At 37.9% G+C, this 24,690-nt stretch overlaps 1 protein-coding gene across 2 annotated transcripts in view; it reads right to left on the reverse strand.

The window, feature by feature from the left end:
• The window catches only part of NELL2 (neural EGFL like 2), a 286,177-nt gene extending 267,264 nt beyond the window's left edge, over positions 1-18,913 (reverse strand). The window contains exons 1-3 of one of the 2 annotated variants that reach the window (XM_090273037.1): positions 18,898-18,913; positions 18,428-18,513; positions 17,864-17,992 (exon numbers count right to left, since the gene is read on the reverse strand). In XM_090273037.1, the coding sequence (XP_090129163.1) occupies positions 17,864-17,992; positions 18,428-18,482 (184 nt within the window). In that variant the 5' untranslated portion in view covers positions 18,483-18,513; positions 18,898-18,913. The other variant, XM_090273036.1, reaches the window with a different exon arrangement.
• Between the last annotated feature and the right edge of the window lie 5,777 nt (positions 18,914-24,690).

Raw genomic sequence — 24,690 nt, forward strand, 5'->3', positions numbered from 1 at the left:
GAGAGCAAGGGAGCAGAAGAGATTTCTGTTAATTAAAAATAATTAAAATGAATAAACATGCCTTCCAAGATTATAAAGGCTTGTGATGAAACTAAAAGAAGGACCAAAGAGGAAAGACATTCCTCTCTCGGAACTTAGGCCTGGACACAGGGAGTTACATTAAATAAGTGAGGGCATCCAAGACAGCAGAGGGCTCTTGCCCACTCCCCTATGAACTTGGGAAGATAACGGCTTTGGGGCTGCACTGTATTGGCTTGGGGCATAGCTGCATCAAAGTAAGCTCAGAGGTGCACTGGGGTAGGGATGAGGGATTTCCTGACACCTATTTCCCCACGTTCTGCTTAGGGACCTTGCATAAAGCATAGCAGAGAAGCAGTGAGGTGGCTTCACAGAGAGTGATGTAGAGGGGCCGGCTGCTCAGGCCAGAATCAAATGGAAGTTAGAGCCAGACCTCAGGAGGCTCAATTGCACCCCCAGGACTAAGACAAGGCAGCGAGCCAGTACCAATGGGCTCCGACCGAGCTAACAGAAAAGGCAGTGTACAAACAACAGCAGCAAGGATCTAGCCACAATTGCCAGCAGAACAAGTAGCAACAGGTGGGCACAGGACAGCACCCCAGAGAGTAGAAGAGAGAGGAACTATGACATACACACACACACACACAAAAAAAAAAAAAAAAAAAAAAAAATACACCGCAGGAAGAGGAACCCAAGGATACTCCTTTAGGTATGAAGTCGCCAAAGCCATACCTTTCTCTTGATGAATCATCAGCACGTTAGGAAAAAATGGAAGATGCAGACTATCTGAGAAGCTGGGCTTTTATTGTCAACAGACTGATCACTCCTCATCAGAAGAAAGGTGCATGCTTTAAGCAGCAGTCACTAGACAAAAGTCACTGAATAAGAATCTGATTCAACAACTGTTTAAGGCAGGGATCACCACCTCCCATGGGCCCATCCATCCCCAGACATGTAAATCTGAACTTGAATAGCTTAAAGTGAAGCCTGGCCTTTCTGTTTAGTCATTGATCTCACTACTTATAATCTTATATCTGGTTCAGTGAATTCATTTATGTTATTTGCCTGACCCGTGTAAGCAATGACTTTGCGATCGTTTGCTTTACACACTTTAAAATAATTTAGGTCTGTTTCTTTCACCTAAATTTACATGTTGGAAAAAAAGGAACTCACAAATTAAGAGTCTTTTAAAATTAGATGAATATAAGACACAAAATGCATAAACCTAAAAGAAAAATTATAAATCAAACTTTATCAAGATTAAATATCTGTTAATCGAATTGCTCCATTAAATAAGTGAATAAATAATTTGAAATGAGGGGGACTTGCAACAAAGCCTTGGCAATACCTCTTAATGGAGCTCACCCCCCAGGGACTCTATAAACCTTTGGCAACAATGACAATAACGTCCACATCAATGAAAGAGAACAGCCAAAGAGATCAGTCAGAGTAAAATGTAGTTTAGAAAAGAAGTAGGGAATCCAGATGAAGGGATTAGATGAAACAGACAAATATGATTTGGCTCCTGGGGTTATCAGGATATGGGATTCTAACTATCTTACATGCCTTATACTTAAAATATCTACATTGTATTACATATTTATATACCTATAAATGAAATTAGGCTAGAATGCTATCCATATTATCTTCTTCAAGTACTTTCTCAACACTTCGTTTTGTTATTCAAAGAATCAACAAGAGATTCCTAAACACACTGTTTATGATAGAAATACCTGAATCCATCTGGTTAGTACATCACTATCCTGGAAATAGTAAACAATATCTGATTGGGTTAGTCTTCCAAACTCACCCATCCACCATCACCCACCACAATAAGTCAAGTGGAGTAAAGAATTCACATTCATAAATGAAATTAATGGTAAACTTCAGGGAGAATTTAGTAAGAGATTTGGTAAAGTCATTTCTATGTATTTTCTTTCAGAATAAAAGTGAAACATGAAATAAACTAAAATGTCAGGCAAGTCCAAATTTGAATTCTTTGCTTATGATTGCACATCAATAATAAGATATGCACATATAAAAAAAAAAAAAAAAAACAGATAACCAACCACTATTAGAACTTGGTAATACTAAACAGAATAATATAGATGTAGTTAAGAATTACAGTCTCTTGTTTCATTCTTTTTTTTTAGCAGCCTGCTTATGACTTTGCTGTCATTTTTACTTTTTACCAGTAATTTGTTTATTTATAGCTATAACTATAGATGGACTTAAACTATAGCTTTAAAGATAAAAGTGCTTTCAAAATTAAAATTCAAAAAAGCTTGATGAGTCTATCTGGAGGAGGAATGAGTGGCAGACTAGCATTTACTATAAACACCACTGTTCCTACGGAGGGATGATGCGCCATGTGCAAAATGGCCTAATTCAGTTTCAAATGTTGGCAGCAGTCTGCACCAGCGAGGCCCAGTTCTGGGGCCAGCAGTGCCAGGTCTTTTCATGCCTCACACACAGACAGCTGATTCCGTTCTGTGGCATCTTATGCCTTATTTTGTTCTTCTTCAATACCTACAATGCCACAAGGACAGATTTTGCCCTTGAAAAACATTTATCTTTTGTGTGTAAGTAAATTCCATTTTACTTTCTCACATTAAGCAAGTCTCTCTGCAGCAAGAACTTAGAACATTTACTTAATATTTCCCACTGTCTTTTTTTAATTGTTTTTCTATTACAGTTGTCCCATTCCCCGCCCCATTGCTCTCCCTTAACCCGCCCACCACCCCCCACAGTCCCATTGTCTTTACTTATATTTTTATAGATTTGTTTTACAATGAGTCCTCTCCATTTAATTCATTAAAATATAAATATATTCACTGTCAAATGGTCATTAATATCAACAGAGCATTTGATTTACCGTTTTTCTTTGACTAGAGGACTTTTTACCTGAAATTCTATATCTCATTTTAATGACTGAAAATTTTCTTCTGTAGAGTCATATCTCAACATACACTGTTGAAAAATACTTTAACAAGTTGTATTTTTCTTGCCTACTTCTTCTATTAAGATAGTGTGGAAAGAAAATGAATCCTCCAATATCTCCCAGTAGGGTGTATTTGTTACAGGATTGTATAAGAACCACAGAAAATCTAAAATGAGGTAGCTATGCATTTGAACGTCTGTCCTGTGTTTTTCCACAAGAAGAGGTTTGTTACACACAGATGACTACAGCTTGAACATTCCCTCTAGTCTCTTCACAGGCAGCTAGGATAGTGTTTACTTCAAACCCTGCTTTTTTCTTGTTTGATGCCTGTGTAATTAACATCAGTCCTGGAAAGTTTTAGAAATGAGACTGAGCCTGCAAGTTTCCACAGCCTAACTGGCCTCTTCCCAGCTTTGCCCTCTGACTTTATTAATTTGCTGACCAAACTAACAAAAAGTAATCATCCATTAAATAGGTGGACTCTCCCCACTTGACCATTTCCTGTCTAATCAGTGATGCACAGAGTGAACACTCATTTTTTTCTATTAGTCTCTGAAACATATTCTAATGTGGAAGTGTGTTATCAAAGAACAATTTAAATTATATTATTGTCATTGGAAATGCAACCCAGTTATTAAAAACTGAACCCACAGCAGCAAAGGCATGAAAAAGTACTGTGCAATGCTTCGTTGTAAAGAGGTATCTATGATAAGGATAATGAAATTTTTTTAACGACATTTTAAAGAGAATCTTTTTTTCAATAATTATTTGTTTGTTTGTTTTTTATTTTTAGAGAGAGGGAAAGGAGAAAGAGAGGGAGAGAAACATCACTGTGTGGCTGCCTCTCACTCATGCCCCCAACTGGGGACCTGACGTGCAACCTAGCCATGTGCCCTGACTGGGAATCGAACCAGCGACACTTGGCTCACAGGTCAATGCTCAATCCACTGAGCCACAGCAGCCAGGGCATTGTAGCAACATTTTAATATCGACTTCTGCATCCAAGTCTTAGTCTCTTCAAGGTGAGTGGCAATAAATAAGCATATGTTTTATGTTCTTTTCTTTCCCTTTACAGGTCTCATTTCTTGCAAAATCACATACTGCAGCTTCGTACTCCATCTCAAGTTCTTATATCCAATTCATTTCAACTTCAAATGATTTTTCTATTTAGCCCATAACATGATAGTCTTATAAAAAAGTATAACTTAAAACAATGACCTATTTCTTCAAGATTACTTTTTATCATGGAAATTAGTGATAAACTTCAGGAAAAACTTGGTAAAGAACTGGTAAAGGCACCCCAGATTTGAGTTAGAAATATTATGTCAATTAAAATGAGTCCCAATTTCTAACCCTTGAATTTTAAGTAAAAGAATTTGGTAAAGCCATTTCTGTGAGTTTTCTTTCAAAATAAAAATAATATATTAAGTGAACTAATACCCTGCCCTAGACTAGCCAAAACTTGGATTCTCTAGACTCAAATTTGGATTCAACAGTCCCTCTTTTGAGATATTTTAAAGCATTTCTCCCTTTATTTGGGGTATGATGTTTCTTGTCTTGTAGTGAAAAATCCCTCTGTTTTCATTTGAAAGGCAAATTCACAAACCTTAGTCACAGTGCTTTTCTAAGATACTTGAATTAAATTATCTATTAAGTATCCTAAAAAAATTCACTCTGACTATAAGGGGATAGAAAGTATTAACAAAAGCAATAACTCTAATAATTATATTGCAACGAAATTTTTGAAAAATCAGTCTCAGAAGAAAAAAACAACACATAAATGATAATATCATAAAATAAGCTGCCTCTCTGGAGTGCTCACACACTTTAACTTAATCTATGTTTATAACAATCAGTTCATCCTTAAACAATATAGGTTTGAACTATGGAGGCCCACTTACACACAGATTTTTTTTTTCCAATAAAAATACAGTCAGGATGTGTTCACATCCAAGGTTGGGACTCTGTGGACATAGAAGGCCAACTTTGCGCATAGTTCCACACAATTTTATAGAAGGGACTTGAGCACCCATAGATTTTAGGATCCTCAGGGGTCTTGGCACCAATCCCCTGCAGATACCAGGGATGAGGGTCCACAGAAGGCAACAGGGGAGTCAAAAGCTATACACAGATGTACAACTGTGAAGTTAGACACTTCAAACATTGCTCAAGGGTCAACTGTAATTACCAATTTGTTGAAATCTAGTAAAAGTACACCAAAGTGTATTGTAAACATCATATCCTCCTCCAAACAAAGTTGACAGGCTTTTGGGAAATATCCAGGGTCAACATTCAGTTGCTGGGAGCACTGTGTCTCACTGATAGAACATAGTGACCATCTATATAAGCCTTCTTATTTTCCTTTTAACAGTCTGTCAGTCTCCAGGAAAAACTCTGCTAAGTTACAATTATATAGCAACATACACAACTCATAGTGAGGATGTTCAGCTACCAATTACTTCTGGAAGTGTAAATAAATTCTAAAACTATAGGTAATGTCCCATTCTGAAATGCTTAATCTGATTGGCACTTTTTCTGGAACATTTAATGGTCCATCAGTAAAGTGTTAGACTGCAAGAACCTAGAATTAGACATGGGGTTTGCCTAGGGGATTCAACACTTAAATAGACCAAAATAGAACAAACACTGAAGCAGCGGTGTTTTGAAGAATTAACGTGGACCACTGACATTAAGAATGAGTATTTATAAAGGAAATACACAACACACAGCACAGTTGTAAATAACAGGATATCTCCCAGTGGCGAACTTCAGAGTAGTACTATAACATTCCAAATTGCTTTTTATATAATGTTTTGAAGAGAATATTAAGGATTGTCAGATAGATGAAAAAGGAGGTGCTCTGGACATCAGAGGTTACAATAAAAAGAAAAATTAATTGAAAGGAAAAAAATTTACTTTCACTTTGAGCTAAAGTGACCTTATAAATCATTCAGTCTAATCCCCATCCTCAACCCATTGAAACATTTTCCCTAAAATAAGATCAATTTATCTCTATTTGAATATTATTAGAAGCATATTTATTGGATGGATGGATGGATTATTGGATGGATGGATGGATGGATGGATGAACAGTACAGATATTACTTAAAGTAAGCCACTTAATTTTGAAAAACTTTATTTGTTAAAAGTGTTTTTCTGACACTGACTCAAAATTTACCTCTTCCTAACTTTCTTTATAGATCCCAGTTTTGGCCTCTACATCAGTGCTGTCCAGTAATAGTTTGGGAGACACAGATGTGAGTCACAGAAGTAATTTTAAGTTTCTACCAGCCACATTAAAAAAACAAAAGAAACAGATTATTTTAATTCTAATAATATATATTTGACTATATCCAAAATATTATTTCAACACACAATCAACATAAAAATATTAATATTTTACTTTTTTATACTGTCTTCAAAATTCCATATATATTTTTTGTCCTTATATCACATCTCAATTTGTACTAGGCACATTTCAAGTACTCATTAGCCACACATTGCTAGTACCTATTGGACAAGCTGAGCTCCAGACAATGGTTCACAAACTTGGTCAACACCAGAATTACAGGAAAATTTTTCAACATATAGATTCCTAGAATTCACCCCTCAGAAATTCTGATTTGGTTAGTTTAGGAGGGCCAGGGAGTGCTTTTAACTAGGCAGTCAATAAACAACTGATGATCAGGTTGACAATGGGGAATCATGCCTTAGAACAATACAAAATAAATCTAAGTCCTCCTATATATGACTGTCCTCCCAATATCTTTTTAAAAATGGTCACATCTCTGCTGTCATTTATTCTCCAGGCTAAAAATTCCAAGCTCTATCAACCATCCCTCATCTGACATGGTTTCCAAAGTTTTCAGCTCCCTGGTTGCTGCCCTCTGGACCCACTCGTTTGTCTCCTTTATTTGCATTGTGGAGAAGTAGCATAGCATAAATAATCCAGATTCATCCTTACTGGCCCTTAAAATGTTTCTCAGTACTTCCATATGAATATGAGTATCTCTGCTAAATGCTGAATTCACAATACTTCAAAACTTTAAACTCTTCTTGTTGAGAAGTGTTCAGATATCCAGGCTCTTTAACATGCTGCTCTTGCCTCTGGCACACTTCATCTTGGGTGGAGAGGAGCCCTCTCAGAATAATTCAGAACTACCTTTCCCTCATGCCTCTCAATCCTCTTAATTCTTCTTACGACTACAGAAAAAAGTAGGTATTCTGATTTAGAAGAAGAGCTCTCTGCCTTTGTTAAAGTTACATAAATATAAACTATAATAATGTCACCAAAATAAAATCAGATTGCCCGTGAATAAATGGACTCAATTCAGTGCCACAAATATTCACCATGATAGGCCAGGAGGCAACAAGAAAGAACAAGGCAGAGTCCCAAGCCTCAAGGAGATCACAATCCAGTCAGCAAGACAAGTATATTCATGTGACAAATATTCATGGAGTTCTTACTACCTGCTAGACACTTGGGTTACATATAAGTGAATAAAACATTCAAAAAAAAAGAAATCCTTGCCCTTAGGAAGCTTACTTTCTAGCAGGGGAGAGACAATAAACAATTCAAATAATAAATAAGTGAATTTATTTGATAAATAATAAATTTATCAGTAGGCATGTTAAATGATAAATATTATGGAAACTAACAGATCAGAATAAGGGGTATCAAGAATAATTCTGGTGTGGAAGACAAGTTGAAATTTTACTCAGTGGTCAAAAGAGTCTTCATTAAAAAATTAATATTTCAGCAAACATTTAAACAAAGGAGGAAAACATACATATATCTGGGAAAAAAGCATTCCAAAAAGAGCAAAAAGTGCAAAGGCCCTGAGGCAGGAAAGTATCTTGCCTGTCTGAGGAATTGCAAAGATGCCAGTGGAGTTAAAGCAACGTGAGCAAGGGAGCAAGGCCAGATTAGGCCAGAAAAATAATGGAGGGAGGGTGGGAGTGTTCATATAGGCCTTTGTAAGGCATAATAAGTACCTTTATTTTGAGTGAAATAGGAAACCAGTGAATGTTTGGGACAAAGCAGTGACTCCATGTGTATTATATTTTAAAAGGATTTTGGCAACTATGTTGAATATAGACTGCAGGGAAGCATGAATATAAGCAGGAAGCCTGCTCCGGAGGCTACTGCAGTCATCCAGATGAAAGAGGGTGGTGGCTCAGACCAGAGAAGTAGCAGCAAGAAAACGTGGTCAGTTTTTATATAAAAAACTAGCTATAATACATTGAGGTGGTTGTTTTAATAGAGGACGCTAAGAAGGAACAGTGGAAGAAACAATAATTTCAACAAAGGAAATATTTGTAGGCCAAGTGACATCTTAGCTGAGTCCTGAACGACACGAAAAATTTCATCAGGAAAAAGACTCAGGAAGATAAACCCAGAGAAGGTAACTGCAGGGAGTTAAGCCACTTAAAGACCCATGTCCCAGGTGTCACTAGAATGAAAATTGACAGAGGGACATTGAACTACAGAAATAAACAATAATGCCACCATGATATTCAAGAGAAGGAACAAAAGAAGTAGTTAGAAATGTAAGGAAAGTGAGCCCAATTCACAAAGGGTCCAAAGGACCACCTCAGCAGTTCTGTTGACATTACACCGGCCCCTAATCCACATGCAGGTTTCCCTGAAATCTTGTCTTCCACCACCAGCTACCTTACCAAGGAATTCCACAATTGTCCAGACAAGTAAAACTGTGTTGTTTATTGCTCAAAATTTTTAACATTTCTCCCTGACCAGTGTGGCTCAATTGGTTGGGTGTTGTCCTGCAAAGCAAAGAGTTGCCAGTTCAATTCCCAGTCAGGGCACATCCCTGGGTTACAGGTTCAGTCCCCAGATGGGACAGGTATAACCAATCAATGTTTCTCTCTCTTTCTCCCTCCCTTCCGCTCTCTCTAAAAATAAATAAAAATCCTTTAAAAAAATTCTAACATTTCTCCCCATAATCACATATACTCAAAACCGACACTAAATTTTTAATATGCTTGAAAAGTAATAGGTTGGGGGAACTATAGAGGAGTTACACTCGTAATTTTCTTTTGTTGGTTTTCTCTATGCTCCTCCTCACTTCTGAAACAGTAACCGGGGCACATTACACTCCTTCCTCTCCAAAATGTTTCATTCATTCTCACCCTTCTCCACCCAAACCCCCATATCCTCTTCTCTGCAACAAAACCAAAACAGCAAAAATAGAACAGAAGATGCTTCAAGCCAGTTTCTCCCTCACTCCACTTTACCTTCATCTGTCCTCCCTTCATGCAAGTTGCCTTACCTTAGCTCCTCCACAAAATCCAGCATTTCTACCAGGGACCCCTAAAAAAATCCAAGCAAGCATAACCTGGTGCTAAGCTAATTCCAGAATAAAAACTATATTTAAAATATATTGGAACTTCTGGTCAAGATGGCAGTGTAGGCAGACATGGCTCACTTCTTCGCACAACCACGTCAAAATTACAATGAAAATATAGAACAACCATCATTCAGAACCACCAGAAATCATGTTGAATGGAAGTCTGACAACCACGTAATTAAAGAAACCACATCCATCCAGACTGGTAGGAGCGACACAGATGCAGAATGAGCTAATAAAAATTCAGGAGGGATATCTTCAGAGTGAGGAGTCCCAACCCCACCACCAGGCTTCCCAGCCCAGGGTTCCAGTGCCAGGAAGATAAGTCGCCACAACTTCTGGCTGGAAAAACCAGTGGGGATTGAGTCAGTGGAAGAAACCGCTGGAGCCCCAAAGAGTTCCTCTTATAGAATCCACACGTGGACTTACTCAGATTCACCCCTTCTGAGCTCCAGCACTGGAACAGCAGCTTGGAAAGGCAGCGGTAGTATATAGGGAGAAACTGAAGTGTCTGGCATCAAGAGGAAATGAGGCCATTGTCCCTTTTCTAAACCCTCCCCCAACAGAGCAGCCAAGCTGGGGGGTACCTGAAATTCCATCAACCTGGCTAACACTATATGACCCACCTTGGAAATCCCCAGAACTCTGTCACACCCAACTTATCAGCCCACCCAAGCTTCTTTTCCATATGAATGGCTGGTCTTGGCTCATGCTTCACAACTTTCTAAATCCTATCAAATAAGCAACAGCTGGCCTCAGTGAGCTCTAGGCCCAGCACTACCAGCAGGCAGATTAGATTCACAGCTTGGCTTCATGTGGGAATCTCCAAGCCTAGCACAAGTAGCAGGCATCTCAGATTGCTTTATAGCTCAGGCAGGGTGGCCCCTGGAAAAACACAAGTAGGGGCTGACCTTGGTCTGCACCACCTGGGAAACCCCAGAGCCAGCATAGCCAGTGGACAGCTACAGACCATGTAAGAGCACCACCACCCTGCCCCTGCACAGCTGATACTCCATGAAGGGCAGGGATTGGTGGTCAGTGGTCACAGCCAGTCCTTCCAGCTGACTGGCCTGGGAAAATCCTTCCCACTTATCTCCCAACAGCAATCAAGGCTCAACTACAAGAGGAGGGTGTACTCAGCCCACACAAAGGGTGCACCTTGAGTATCCAGCTTCAGAGATAGTGGAGGCTGTGCCACTGGACCCTATAGGACTCCTACTACATTAGGCCATGCTACCAAGACACAGAGTCAAAGAAGCTCTACCTGATACATAGAAACAAACACAGGGAGGCTGCCAGAATGAGGAGACAAAGAAACATAGCCCCAATGAAAGAATAGATCAAAATTCCAGAAAAAGAGCTAAATGAAGTAGTGATAAGCAATCTATCAGATTCAGAGTTCAAAACATTGTTTATAAGGTTGCTCAAGGAATTTAGTGAGAACCTCAGCAGCATAAAAAAGAACCAGTCAAAAATGAAGGACAGGCTGATTAAAATAAAGAACAATTTACAGTGAAACAACAGTAGAGTGGGTGAAGCCAAGAATCAAATCGATGATATGGAACATAAGGAACCCAAAAACAATCAATCAGAGCAACAAAAAGAAAAAAGAATCCAAAAAAAATGAGAATCGTATAAGCGGCCTATGGGATAACTTCAAGAAGTGCATTATTCACATCATAGGGATGCCAGAAGGAGAAGAGAAAGAGCAAGAAATTTGAAATCTGTTTGAAAAAATAATAATAATTAAAGAAAACTTCCCTAATTTGGTGAAGGAAATAAACCTGCAAGTCCAGAATGCATAGAGTCCAGAACACAATGAATGCAAAGAGGCCCACACCAAGACACATCATAATTAAAATGCAAAAGATAAAGAGAGAATCTTAAAAGCAGCAAGAGAAAAGATGTTTGTTACCTACAGGGCAGTTCCCATAAGACTGTCAGCTAATTTCTCAAAAGGAAGTTTGCAGGCTAGAAGGGATTGGCAATAAATATTTAAAGTCAGGAAAATCAGGGACCTACAGCCAAGATTGCTCTACCCAGCAAAGTTATCATTTAGAATTGAAGGTCAGATAAAGAGCTTCCCAGACAAGAAAATAAAAGAGTTAATCATCACCAAACCATTATTATATGAAATGTTAAAGGGATTTATTTAAGAAAAAGATCAAAACTATGAACAATAAAATGGCAAAAAATACAAATTTATCAACAGTTGAATCTAAGAAACAAGCTAAGGAAACAAGAGGAACAAGACAGAATCATGAATACAGACAGCATTTTGATGTTTGCCAGATGGCATAGGGGTGTGGTGGAATGGGTGAAGAGGTGAGGGGATTAAGAAGTACAAATAGGAAGTTACAGAATAGCCATGGGGATGTAAAGTACAGTATAGGAAATGGAGTAGCCAAAGAACTTATACACATGTTGGGTGGAGGTGAGGCAAAGGGAGAAAAAACAGGATAACTAATAGCATAGTGAATAAAATATAATTTAAAATATATTAAATGTTTAGTAAATGTTAGGAAGTTTCACTCACGTAATCTACACATCAACCCTAAGAACTAGTACTGTTATTACCTCAGCTGAAGTGGACATCAGTAACAAGATCAAGTTCACACAACTCGTGAGCAAAGGAGATAAGAAGTCTCATTCTGAAGTCCTAACTATTCCTGCACATCAATATGAACTTAATTACCGCCATCATTTTTCCCTTTGCCTACACCTGTAGAGAGTGACCTTTGTAGGGAGAGACACAGGTTGCTGGGCTTCCCCATACCTTCCCCAGAACAAAGACTGTTAGCAGAGGTGCCATCAAGAACAACTTAGGGTACATCTGTCCATGTACATCTGTTCTGGCAGCTGGCCATATGAGAAAGGGAAGAGTCATGCACCACTTTTTTTCCTCTCATCAGCTTCCTCCTTAATTCTTCTTAATTACAGCAACCAATAGTAGAGTTTCAATGAATATGATTTTATGTAGTGAAGCAAAAGTCACCATGAAAAAAATACCCACTAACCAACTATTTGCTTATTAAATGAGTCTCTACATAAACTGGCATCTATCTCTTCAATGTCAATTTTAAATTGAAATCCAGCAAAAAATGAAAATTTTCATGGGGCCAATAAAATCATTGTAAGAGAAGTGCTCAAATGAAACACAGAAAAGCTAACATAACAATCTGACACAGGTACATAAAATTTAAATATGAAAAATTAAAAATTTACCAAGAATTATAAATTCCTCAAAACAGAATGATTTCACATTGAAGAGTTAAGAGAGCATTCTCAGACATTTTTGCAGAAACAAACAAAACAAAAATACCCAGCACTTGATTTTACCTTATTTCTTTTTATAGTTAGCTCATAGATAAATAATTGCCTACATTTTGTCATATATAGACTAGGACATGTGATTTTGATAGTTTGTAGTTTCACTCTTTAAGATAATATCCCAAATTGTGGTTATTGTTCTATCTCCCCTAATAATTTATGTAGACATCTTCCTTCCACTGTTATACTGTGTGTCCCATCCTCACACACAGAAGCAGTACAATAAATATCTGATAAATTAAAGTGAAATCAACAGGTAATAACACACTGTAATGCCTTAATGTCTGATACCTAAGTTATCACCTAGCATGTATTAAATTATGGACAAATAATAACAATACTGGGAAAAAGAACAGATGTCTGCCAGAATGGGTTCTGGGACCAGCATGAATAGAATGAGCTGAGGAGGTGGGAGAAGGTAAGCCCAAGAAAGGCAAAGGCCCTTCACTTCAGCTGTAATCATGGTGCACTCATGGTGCACTTCAGCCATAACATTTTAAGTTACTACTTGCCAAAGCCCGCCAAGATTGCTTCCACGCTTTCTAATTTTTCCCCTTCTATCTCTGCATTAACCTTTTGGCAGAGAAAGTTTGTATTTTTTTTTTAAAGTAATACAATCAAAAAGACAAGGACTTGTTTATACTCTAGTTGTTCTCAGTATCAGCTTGTAGTTAAATGATGATGAGAATCCCTTAAAGACTCAGAATTTAGTATGAAGACACTACTTCATATGTAAGAAACCATTGTAAGCTTCAAATAACAAGGATAATTTTAACTGGCTAGTTCAAGTTTCCAACCACTCTACAAATATACACTCTCACAAATTGTTGAGAGAGGGCTCAAAAAGAAGTTTAATTCAGTTACAAAACAAATGAATATTAATGTTCAACATATATGTTAGTTGTCTATTGCTCTATAATGAATCACCACAAACTTAATGGCTAAATCAACATAAATTTATTATCTTGCAGTACTGGAGGTCAGATGTCCAAAATGAATTTCATTGGGCTAAAATCTAGGTGATTGCATGGCTATGTCCCTCCTGGACGTTCTAGGAGAAAATCTGTTTTCTTGCTTTTTATAGCTTCTAGAGGCTGCTTGCAATCCTTGGCTCATGATCACCTTCCAATTTCAAAGTCAACAATGACCAATAGAGTCTTTCTCACATTGCTTCGCAATGACACTGACTCTTCTGCCTCCCTCCTCCATATTTAAAGGACACTATGATTACATGGGTCCCACCCAGATAGTCTAGGATAATCTCTAGCATTTAAAATCAGCTGATTGAAAACCTTAATTTCTTCTGCAACCTTCATCCCCTTTTGCCTCATAATATAAATATTTACAGGTTCTAAGGATTTAGTATGAGGACAGTTAGAGGACCATTATTCAGCTGACCACAGTCTGTTCTTATACCCCCCAAAATTCATGTCCATTCCACATGCAAAATACAATCACTCTATTCATATCTCCAGAAGTCTCAGCCCATTAGATATCAACCCAAAGTTTAAATCTGGTTGAAGTTCTTATCTATTCAAAAGTCGCAAATTTCACTACCCAAAGTATAAATGAGGCTTTGGGTGTAATCCATCATAAGGCACAATTCCTCTCCTTCTGTAAATCGATGAAACTCAAGAAGCAGTTTGGTCCCAAAATACATTGGTGGGATAGTCATAGGATAAGTTATAGGCATTGCCATTTGAAAAAAGAGAAAATAGAACTTAAAAAACTTACACACCAGACCCATGTAATTTTGAAAACCAGTCAGAAAAAAAACTGTATTTGGTTTCAAGATCTGGGAATAATCCTCTGTGAATCGTGGCTCCACTCTCTGGGTTCTTAGCTCTGCTTTCTGGACTCTCAATTCTGCCCTCTGAGTCAACGTTATTTTTTCACTTTCACCATAGAAAAACAGCTAATGACATCCCACTTTGGTCAATCTGGTTTCTAAACCTATCCCTTAATTATTGTGTTATTCTAGTCTATTGACAATCATCATTGCCCCTGAGTACACATAGACTCACTGACCATCATATTGAAAACAAATACTCATTGATACCTCACTTTCCTTACTGCAGTTGCCTTTGCCTACTAAAGTCAATGGCCCATCACCAAATGCCCAATTTCACTCTTGTTTACAAATACTGGCATAAGAGTAGACTTGTGAACATATTTTTTCTTTGAATACATACATAAAATATAATCATTAAGTAATAGTAGATTCATATTGCACAATAATTTACAAGTTATTTACAGATTGCAAGCATCTTAAAATTGCTAAAGAGAAGAATGAAGGAGACAAAAGAAGAAATATTAAATAAGTAAAAATCATTAGGATACTATATACTGAGATTAGTTTAAAGCTAAGAGACAAAAAATGGTTATACTACTGCAGGAGAAATTCAATGGTTCAAAATCTGTTCCACCTCTTTAAAACATATCTGACAATTCAAAGTAACTTATCTGATAGGTTTATTCAAAATCTGAGAACATCTCACTGGTTTTGTAATTTGTTACTAGTCTTACTATGACATTTTACACACTATACAAAAATATCTGTATCACCCACAATCCACTATAAATCGAATCCCTAAAATCTGCAGAGTCTGAAAGCTTTTACCTCTCTAAAATCCACAGAATTGCAGTGAAACAGAAGGACAGAGTCAGAGTTGACTCCTTGAAAACAGTTTCCACTTTGTAATAACAGGAAAAAGACCTTTCCAAAGTAACTATGATGCACGGCCAAGGGTCTACCTGTTGTCCATTCCATAACCTAAATCTTAGAACAAAAGAAATCATTAGAGTATAATCAATATATCAGAAATACATGCCTACTGATCACATGGCAGGAAGCAAATACTTGCTGATTGATTGGTTATATGAAATAAGGTTCATAATTTGTCAAGAAATGAAATTTTATGTTTTCAAATCTCATATACTGTATCTGTTGGGCACTTACTCTAAATCAGAGATTTTCAAATGGTGTGCTGCTGCAAGAATTTATAGAACATACAATACCTGACTATCTATTCAGGGGCACTGACCTCTTTTACCTTATATTGTCGGGAAAAAAAAGAATGACAACACCCAACACAACGATAGCCATCTGGTGTGAATGAATCAAAATTATATCTTTTTTTTTTGTCAGATCAGCAAAATGTAATATATTTTTGGTGTGTCACAGAACTTTAGTAATTAGTTTATGTGTGCCACAAGATGAAAAAGGTTGAAAATCACTACTCTAAATATTGGACTTGGTACCAACAAGGAAACAAAAATAACCAATTAATCAATGTGCACTGATATGTAGTTACTATAGATTCAAAGAATATGTATCATGAAATTTATATATTTGCTATACAATGCCTAACTTGAAGAACTGGCAATCTAAATGAAAATTAATACTAAACATTTCTTTTAAAAATTAATCATGAAAAGATATTTATCTCTTGAGACTATTTCCTAAAAATTGCCTAAATGTCTAGCATCAGAACATAAAATGCACAGTCCTGAAGGTTTCAATTTCTGACAGCTCAGACACTGTTCAGAAGCAGCTATGAAGAACACTAATATAACTTAAAGGACCTTTGAAAATTTTGAGGGCACTTGAACACCATTTGTTTATTAGGAGCTTTAGCTTCTGTAATGCTTTCCAGTTATATAAATAAGCAATCCTGAAATAACTTTCTATCCAGTTCACAGGGATTGAATATCAGAGGTATAAAAAAGAAAAAAGAAAGAAAAAGAAACAAAGGTTTAACCCTAAAGATACATCTATTTTACTCTTAATTTTTCTGACAGTCTGGCTTTATTTCCTTTATTATATTTGGTAATTATTTTTAAAGGAGTCACTACCCCCCCCAAAAAAAACCTTTAAGTAATAAAAATAAAATGAGTAAAATAAAATAAAAATTTTATCATAAATATGTCACAAAAATACTTAGTGAGCTCACCGTCACCAAAATAAAATAAAAAACTACACTTTAATGTTTTATAAGAGTAAAGTTATTTTAAATAAATGAAACACATGTCCGTTTCCTCCCTCTCCAAACCATAAGCTCTGGTGTTACTACTGTCCATGGTGACACTTACTGGCTGTATCAGGCAATAACACCACAGCAGAAGCACTCGTGTTTTATTTTTTGCCTATTTCTGGGTGGCAGATTTGCTGAAGTGGTTTTATTTTGCATAGCCAACTCTTTAGTCATTATGAGTTGCACTTCTTTTGAAGCCATGGTACCAAAATTACAAAAGAAAAATCTGGCTGGAGTGGGGAAAAGATAATTCAGTCAGTTCATTAGATATGTTCAACCGAACTCCATTTCTCTTCTGCCTTCAGCTATACTTCATCATATGTGAAACTAATCCTTCTGTGTGTGGTTAGCTACCTTTTAGAAACTCTTATTACATCATCTTTCCCCAAACCAAACAACTGGCAAAAGATTTTGTAAATCAAAGTTGAAGGCTGAATGCACTGGAATTTGCTTCAAACTATACAACACATTTAAATATAATTTAAAACGTAGACATCTGTGCAAATGACACCTGGCATCAAAGAAAAAGTTTTCAAATCGTAAGTATACAACTAGTAGTAATACAGGTATACTTTTGAATTAACACATTTGAAATATTTCCAAAATAATTGTTAAGAAATATTATTCCTTATCTCTTGCCATTGATGGAGAAGAATATGATCTTCCAATGAGGAATCTTGTCTCAAATATATTGTTTGTGATACACAGCAGATAAAGCTATTGAGAGATATTCATTTTTCCAGAAAGCTGCCCACATAAGGAAATCCCTCCCAGCCAGGCACCATTGTACCTTAAACTTTCAGAGAACCGTATCTTAACTAAGATTAAGCTATCTATCCTATTACCTACCTAAATCAATTTTACCCAAATGAGGCATTTGTGTTATAATTCATTGTTCCCTAGACTCTTAAATCTACCATCTGCCATCGGAGTTTCTGCACGGTAATTAAGGCACTATCCATTAGAACTGGCAAGAGTACAGAGTGAGAAGGGGGTGAGGGGGACCAAGCCATTTAAAAGGAGATGGAACGTGTGTATATTTTACACTGACCACTCCACATCTCAGCTCAGACACTGTCATCCATGAGGCAAAACGGCGGAGCGGTGAGGGCACCTCCTCCCGGGGTTGTCCGAACTAAACCCGCACAGGGGACTCAGCAAGCTCTTCATACCTTGAAAGAGAAAGGCTTTCGTCCCATTATGCAGCCCAGGGACCTGGCGCACTCCGGTCGTGGACTCCCCAAGTTCTAACTCTGTTAAGACGTCAATCTGTAGGGAGGGGTCCACACCAAGCCCCCAGACTGGTGGGAGTGGAGGTGGGGGAAGGAAAGAAAGAAAAGCCTCCATCAAAATGCAAGCCTCTTCCTCTAGAGCAGCAAAGAACCGTGTCTGGGAAACAACACTGGGAACTGAGGAAGAGAGGCAACTCCCTCCTCTGCCACCGAGAGCCTTACCTGAGATCAACAGCCAAGCTTTAAATAGCGGAGCACCCAGTCCCATTTCGGTGACCTACTTTAAACCCCTCTGGGTGCAAAGTTCCCTTAAGGCCCTCAGACACTGTCATCTCCAAGACCAGCACAGAAAAAAATTCAATCCAAACCCGCCCCCTCTGCCAAGCTTCCCACTCCAGACCTACTTCAGGCGGAGGCAAAAAGAGGTGTCCCCAGCCAGGTGGGGTGGCCCCGAGGCCGGGGCGTCCCCTCACCGCCGCCTGCCCCAGCTGTGCGGCCACTCACCTGCTCCGAGACCGAAGATCAAACAAAATGTTCTCAGTAAGATCCGAGACTCCATGGTGTGGATCTGCTCAGTCCATCGTCTCCCTCTTTAAAAATAAAAATAAAAATTGAAGTGGTTCTTGGAATCAAATGGGGAAATAGCGTTCGTCTCTCCTGCCTCTGCCTCGGGTTTACTGATTAGTGGGTTTAGTACGATTTAATTGCCCAAGAAAGAAAAGGGAGGACCCCCCCAAGCACGTGAAGAACTTGGACCCTCCAGTGCGCACATCATTCCCACACGCAGAGCCAGAGCCCAGGCGGCGGGGCAGGCTGGGAGGGGGGTCAAGAGGGAAGGGTGGGACTCGCCTGGAGGCTGCCCCGGAGCCCAAATAAAGACCGCAGAAGGCACACACACCCTGAAGAAGGGAGGTGGACCCAAGAAAGCCTGGGTTGGGGCGCTCCGCACCCGTCCGTCTTCCCTGTGCCCAAACCTGTTGTAAAGACAGAGACAATGGAGAGAGCGCCGGAGAAGACACACTCACGGAGGAGACACCGCTCCTCTGAGGAGGGAGGGGCAGCCCGGGAGGCGGGGAGAGGAGGAAAAGGGAGGGACCGCCGAGGGCGAGGCCGGGCGCTCTGCGTCCCTCTCCCAAAACGGCTCCTTGGTCTCCAAGCTCCGTCTAGGCAGCCCCGGAGTAGCTGCAACCTCCACCCTCCTCCTTCCCTCTCTCGCTGGTCCAGCAACACCAACCACCTTTTGGGATCCAAAGATCTAATTCAAGGTGCTAAGTTGATGGGCGGTCTTGGCTCTCACCCCTTGCTTTCGGTAGCGAGTCTTGAAAGACAGAAGGAGAGAAAGGGACCACCCAGACGCAGAAGGCAAGGCTAGAAAAGAATAAGCTCGCCCGCTTTTTAGGCAAAGGAGGGGAAGCCTGCAAACGATCGTGCGTGAGCTCCGACGCAGCCCCGGGAACTGGAGAGGGGACTCCCTCTCCGCGGGTGCAGAGGAGGGCTGCCAAAGCACGCTAGACGCCCAAGGTGGTGGTGGGCGATAAAGGGAGAGACTGGCGGAGACCGGCCACAAACACAGGGAGCCCTGGGAGCCCTGGGAGCCCTTGAGGGGAGGTTCCCTGCCCGGGCGGGGCGCTGAAGAGCTTCCCCAGAGCAGAGAAGGCTGGGGAGAACTTAGACAGGAACTGCTGGACAGCTCCGGGGACCCACGCCCCTCGCCAAACAGCCAACCAGACAAACAGCGCGGAGACCAGGGCTGTAATTCTCCAGCACAAACACCCAGCAGGAGGCAAGAGCAACAGAGCCAGCGTGCCTGCCCACACAGAAAAGACGAGACAGACAGACAGACAGACAAATAAATGTGGATGGGCGAGAGAGAGAGGGAGACAGAGAGAGAGACAGAGAGAGAGAGAGAGAGAGAGAGAGAGAGAGATTGAGAAAGAGAGAGAGAGGGAGAGGGAGAGAGATGGGTGGACCTAACCTAGCAAGGCGAGAAAAGCCACTACCCCATTGCTGACCATATTCATATATTCATGAATGTTCTCTACCCATCCTTTCACCATACATGCCAGAATCGTAACAGTGAGGTCATTTAGGATACAGTCCTCAGCAGGACAAAGTATAGTCAAGGTTGATGGCACATATTTTTAACATAGCCTTAAAATTTTGAGGTAAATTTTAAATAACGACATTCAACTTACATATTGAAAATGTAAGAGTTTGAAAGCAATTAAAATGTTAATCTATACAAAGACCAATTGAGTTCCTTAACTTTCCATCCATACAAATAGATTCTGAGGCTCCTGCAGAGCAGTTATGTACCATATTACATTATTATGGGGTGAGGGGGACATTTTTAGCTTTGTCCTTGGAAATTTTAAGGAAAAAAAGTCCGGAAGCTTCTCCAAATTAATTTTTAATTATCTCTCCATATCAAATGTTCCATTCATTGCAATAATTCTATTTCTAATCTTGTAAACTTTGAAAAATATTCCAGTACTTACATGTGCTATGAAGTATTGTTGTATGAATCCTTCTACATTTGAAAAACTACACAAAATAAAATTAATGTAATGGAATTGAATTGTTTCAAAGAATATTATTCATCAGAGTTTAAAGATATTTCTATAGAATTATATCCAAAACACTGCATTGTAATATGTATTTACAAAAGTTCCATAAAAAACATTTTAAATAATTCAATTTCTTAAAGTTCTATTGAAAGACAAAATGGAATAGAAAAGTAAATATACTGATACATACATGTTTATATGTAAAAGTTCTCCTAACTTCCTTGTACTCTACCAACTCATAGGATCAGTGCTATCCTCAGCTCTCTCTGATTCTTGCCTATGACATGCTGAAAGCTGCTGGTTAGGAAGCTCATCTCTAGTTAGGCAGGGGTTCTCAGCCTGAGTAGGAGTTTTCAACCGTAGAGTTCTTGACATTTTAAGGTTGGGTAGTTCTTTGTTAGGACTGTCCTGTGCCATGTAGCATGATTAATGGCACCCTTGGTCTCTACCCACTAAAGGCCAGTATTTTCAGTGTTTCATTTTATCTATATGTCTTTTAACCATATCTTTTTTGTATAACTTTTAAAATTGATGTTCTAGGACTGACAGCTGTCAGAGTGGAGGGGGATTGGGGCTGGATGAAAGAAGGTGAACAGATTAAGTGAAAAAAGAAAACAAAAGAATATATATATACATATATATATATATATGATACGTAGACACAGACAACGGTGTGGTGATAGCTGGGGGGGGTGAAATGAGATGATGGGTGCACGATGCAGTGTGCAGATGATGTTTTATTGAATTGTACACTTGAAACCTGTATGATTTGTGAACCAATGTCACCTCAATCAATTCAATAAAAAATAACATAAGTTCAGGTTTCTCTAGCTACAAAAATAAAGTAAAATTAAATTAAATTAAATTAAAATAAATAGGTGTTCTAGGGAAGACAAATACTACTTAACTTTTCACCATCTACTTCAAAGTCCATATGTTACCACTTGAACTGAAACACAGAAACTGTACAACCATGTTGATCCCTTTATCTGCATTCATTTATGCTGTGATTGTCTTATGTGTTAAATAAACATATACTGAAACTTCCTTTAGACAACGTTAAAAATTTTGCTTGCAATCATAGTGGTGGGAATAATAATGCCTTCCTCCCCTTCCCTCCCCTTTTCCCCCCAAAAAACACGTCTACATCTTAATCCCTACAATTTGTGAATGTTATTTTACATGGCAAAAGGGATTTAAGGTTGAAGATGGAATTAAGATTGCAATGTGATGACCTTAAAATAGGGAGATTATCCTGCATTACCTAAGCATATCCAGATTAATTGCAAGGGTCCTTAAAAGTGGAAGAGGGAGGCAGAAGAGGTCAGAGTACTGTAGTATAATAAGAGAAGAATTTGTCCTGCCTATGAAGGTAAAAGAATAAAAGAAGGCTAAGAACCTATGTATATGGGCAGCCCCTCAAAACTAGAAATGACAAAGAGAAGGGTTCTTCCCTATAGCCCGCAGAAAGAAACACAACCCTGTCAATACCCCAACTTTAGCCCAGTGAGATCTATTTTAGACTCCTAAACTACATAACTATAAGATAACAAATCTGTGTTGTTTTAATCCACTAAATTTGTGGTGCTGTGTTTCAACATTCACAGAAAATAATATAATCACCACATAATAAAATGGTTGGTCAAAATTGTAGACTCTATTGATCTTGAGGCTCTCCTACCATAAGTGCATATCAAAGATAAATAAATTGTTCAAGAATTTTTATTCACATGTCAGTTTTAAATTTAAAAAAGAAAAAAAATTTCCAGATGCTAAGAGGAAAAAGAGATAGCTGGAGATTGGTGAAGAAAGGAGTAGCTGATGCCATGATTGGGAGAGCATGGGACATGGGGTTTCAGATTCAACAGGGACACTAAGACAATGGCATAGGACTTTAATGTTCACACAAGAACTAGAACAATGAAATATGGCCAAAGCCAGAAGACATAAAGATGTTACTGATTACTCTAATAAAAAGGGGGAACTTTGAAGGGCTGTACTATTTTAAAAAGAAACTTTAAAAAACTTTGCACATTGGGCTAAAAAGTGACAAAAATGCTGGTCAGCTGCATGGGACCATAGGTGGGAAACACCTATAGCAAATGTCAAATCACAAGCCTTGCTACTTTCTACCTGCAGGTACAAGGTCCACATACTCACCATTGGTATAGAAATTACATTCTAATTAAAGGGCCAGTTCACAAAGAAGACATAACAATCCTACATGTGTATGCACCTAATAACAAGGCTTCAAAACACAAAACATTTACTGTAGAGAAATGGTGGCAGAATTGAAGGACTAAATAGACAAGTCCACAACTAAAGTTAAAAACTTCTAACATTCTTTTCTCATACTCAGTGGAAATCTACAGTCCCAGGTTGTTTCAATATCAAATTCCAGTAAACATTTAAAGAAGACAAGATATCAACTGTCCACAAATATTCAAGAAAATAGAAGAGGGGGAACCCTTCTCAACTCTTTATGAGACTAGCATTGCTCATACCAGAACCAGACTAAGATAATACACAACAAAAGAAGAAACCTAGAAAAACATAAAATACAGCTTTTGAACATACATACAAAATGTTCAAGAAAATATTAGTAAATCAAATTTGACAATATATTAAAAAATAGTAAACTACAGCAAAGTGAGATTCATCCCAGGAATTCAATGTTGATTCAATATTTTAAAACAAATCAGTGTAATCCACTGCATGTACAGACTAAAGAAGATAAATCACATAATATTAATTGATGCAAGAAAAACATTTGACAAAATTCAGCAAGTATTGACAATAAAATAAAAAACTCATTGTAAAAAATTTGAAGAAAATTTTCTCAATCTAATAAAGGACATTTAAAAAGATTCTACATTAAGAAGATAATGTACTGGAGGTTTCAATTAATGCAATGAGCCAAGAAAAAGAAATAAAAGCCATTTGGATTGGAAAGGAAGAAATGATAATTTTTCCCTTCCCTCAATGATTTAGTCATCTACATTTTAAAATTCCCAAAGCATCTATGAAAAAGCTATTAGAACTAGTAAGTAACTTTAGCACTGTTACAGAATATAAAACCAATGTAAAGAAATCAATTGTATTTCTATATACTAGCAAGGAATAATTAAAATATAAATAAAAATACCATTTATAAAACATTATGAAATACTTATGGAGAACTCTCACCAAATATGAATGAGATTTTACACTGAAAGCTACAGAGCAATGTTGAGTGAAATTAAAGAAGACCTCAATAAATAAAAATATTTGGCATGGTCATTAATGAGAGGACTTAATATTCATATTGATCTACAGGTTTAAGATAATCCCAATAAAAATCCCAGGAGGCTATGCTTTTAGCAACTGATAGGCTGATTATTAAAATGTATATAAAAAAGCAAAGAATATTAAAAAGCCAAAAAAATTGGAAAAGGGCAAAATTGGAGGATTCCCATTATCTGACTTCAAGACTGTACTATAAAGCTATAGTAGTCAAGACAGTGTGGTATTGGAATGTGAATAGAGATGTAAATCAATGGAATAGAATAAAGAGTATAGGAATTGACCTACACATATATGCTTTTTTTAACTTTTTAAAATTAAAGTTTACACTCAATATTATTTTGTATTAGTTTCAGGTGCACAGCATAGTGGTAAGATAATCATATACTTAAGAAAATGTTCCCTCTGATCTTTCCAGTATCCAACTGGCACCATACAGTTATTACAATATTATTGACTATATTTCTTATGCTGTACTTTACCTCCCCGTGACTATTTGGTAACTACCCATCTGTACTTCTCAATCCCTTCACTTTTTCACCCAGTCTCCCAAGCTCCCTCCCCTCTGGCAACCATCAACCTGTCCTTTGTGTCTATGAATCTGTTTTTGTTTTGTTGGTTCATTTATATTGTTCTTTAGATTTTACATATAAATGAAATCATATGGTATTTGTCTTTCTCTGACTGAGTTATTTCACATAGCATAATACCCATTTAGCCATGTAATTCATTTGCATTTAAAGTGATGTTGATAGATATGTATTTATTGCCATTTTATTATTTGATTTTTTTTTTCTTCACCTTAAAGAAGACCCTTTAACATTTCTTGTAATACTGATTTTCTTGTCTGGGAAGCTCTTTATCTGTCTTTCAATTGTAAATGATAGCTTTGCTGGGTAGGGTAATCTTGCTTGTAGG

The sequence above is a fragment of the Furipterus horrens genome, unplaced genomic scaffold, assembly GCF_987537825.1.
Source record: "Furipterus horrens unplaced genomic scaffold, mFurHor1.1.pri manual_scaffold_4, whole genome shotgun sequence".
NCBI classification, from domain to species: Eukaryota; Metazoa; Chordata; class Mammalia; order Chiroptera; family Furipteridae; genus Furipterus; species Furipterus horrens.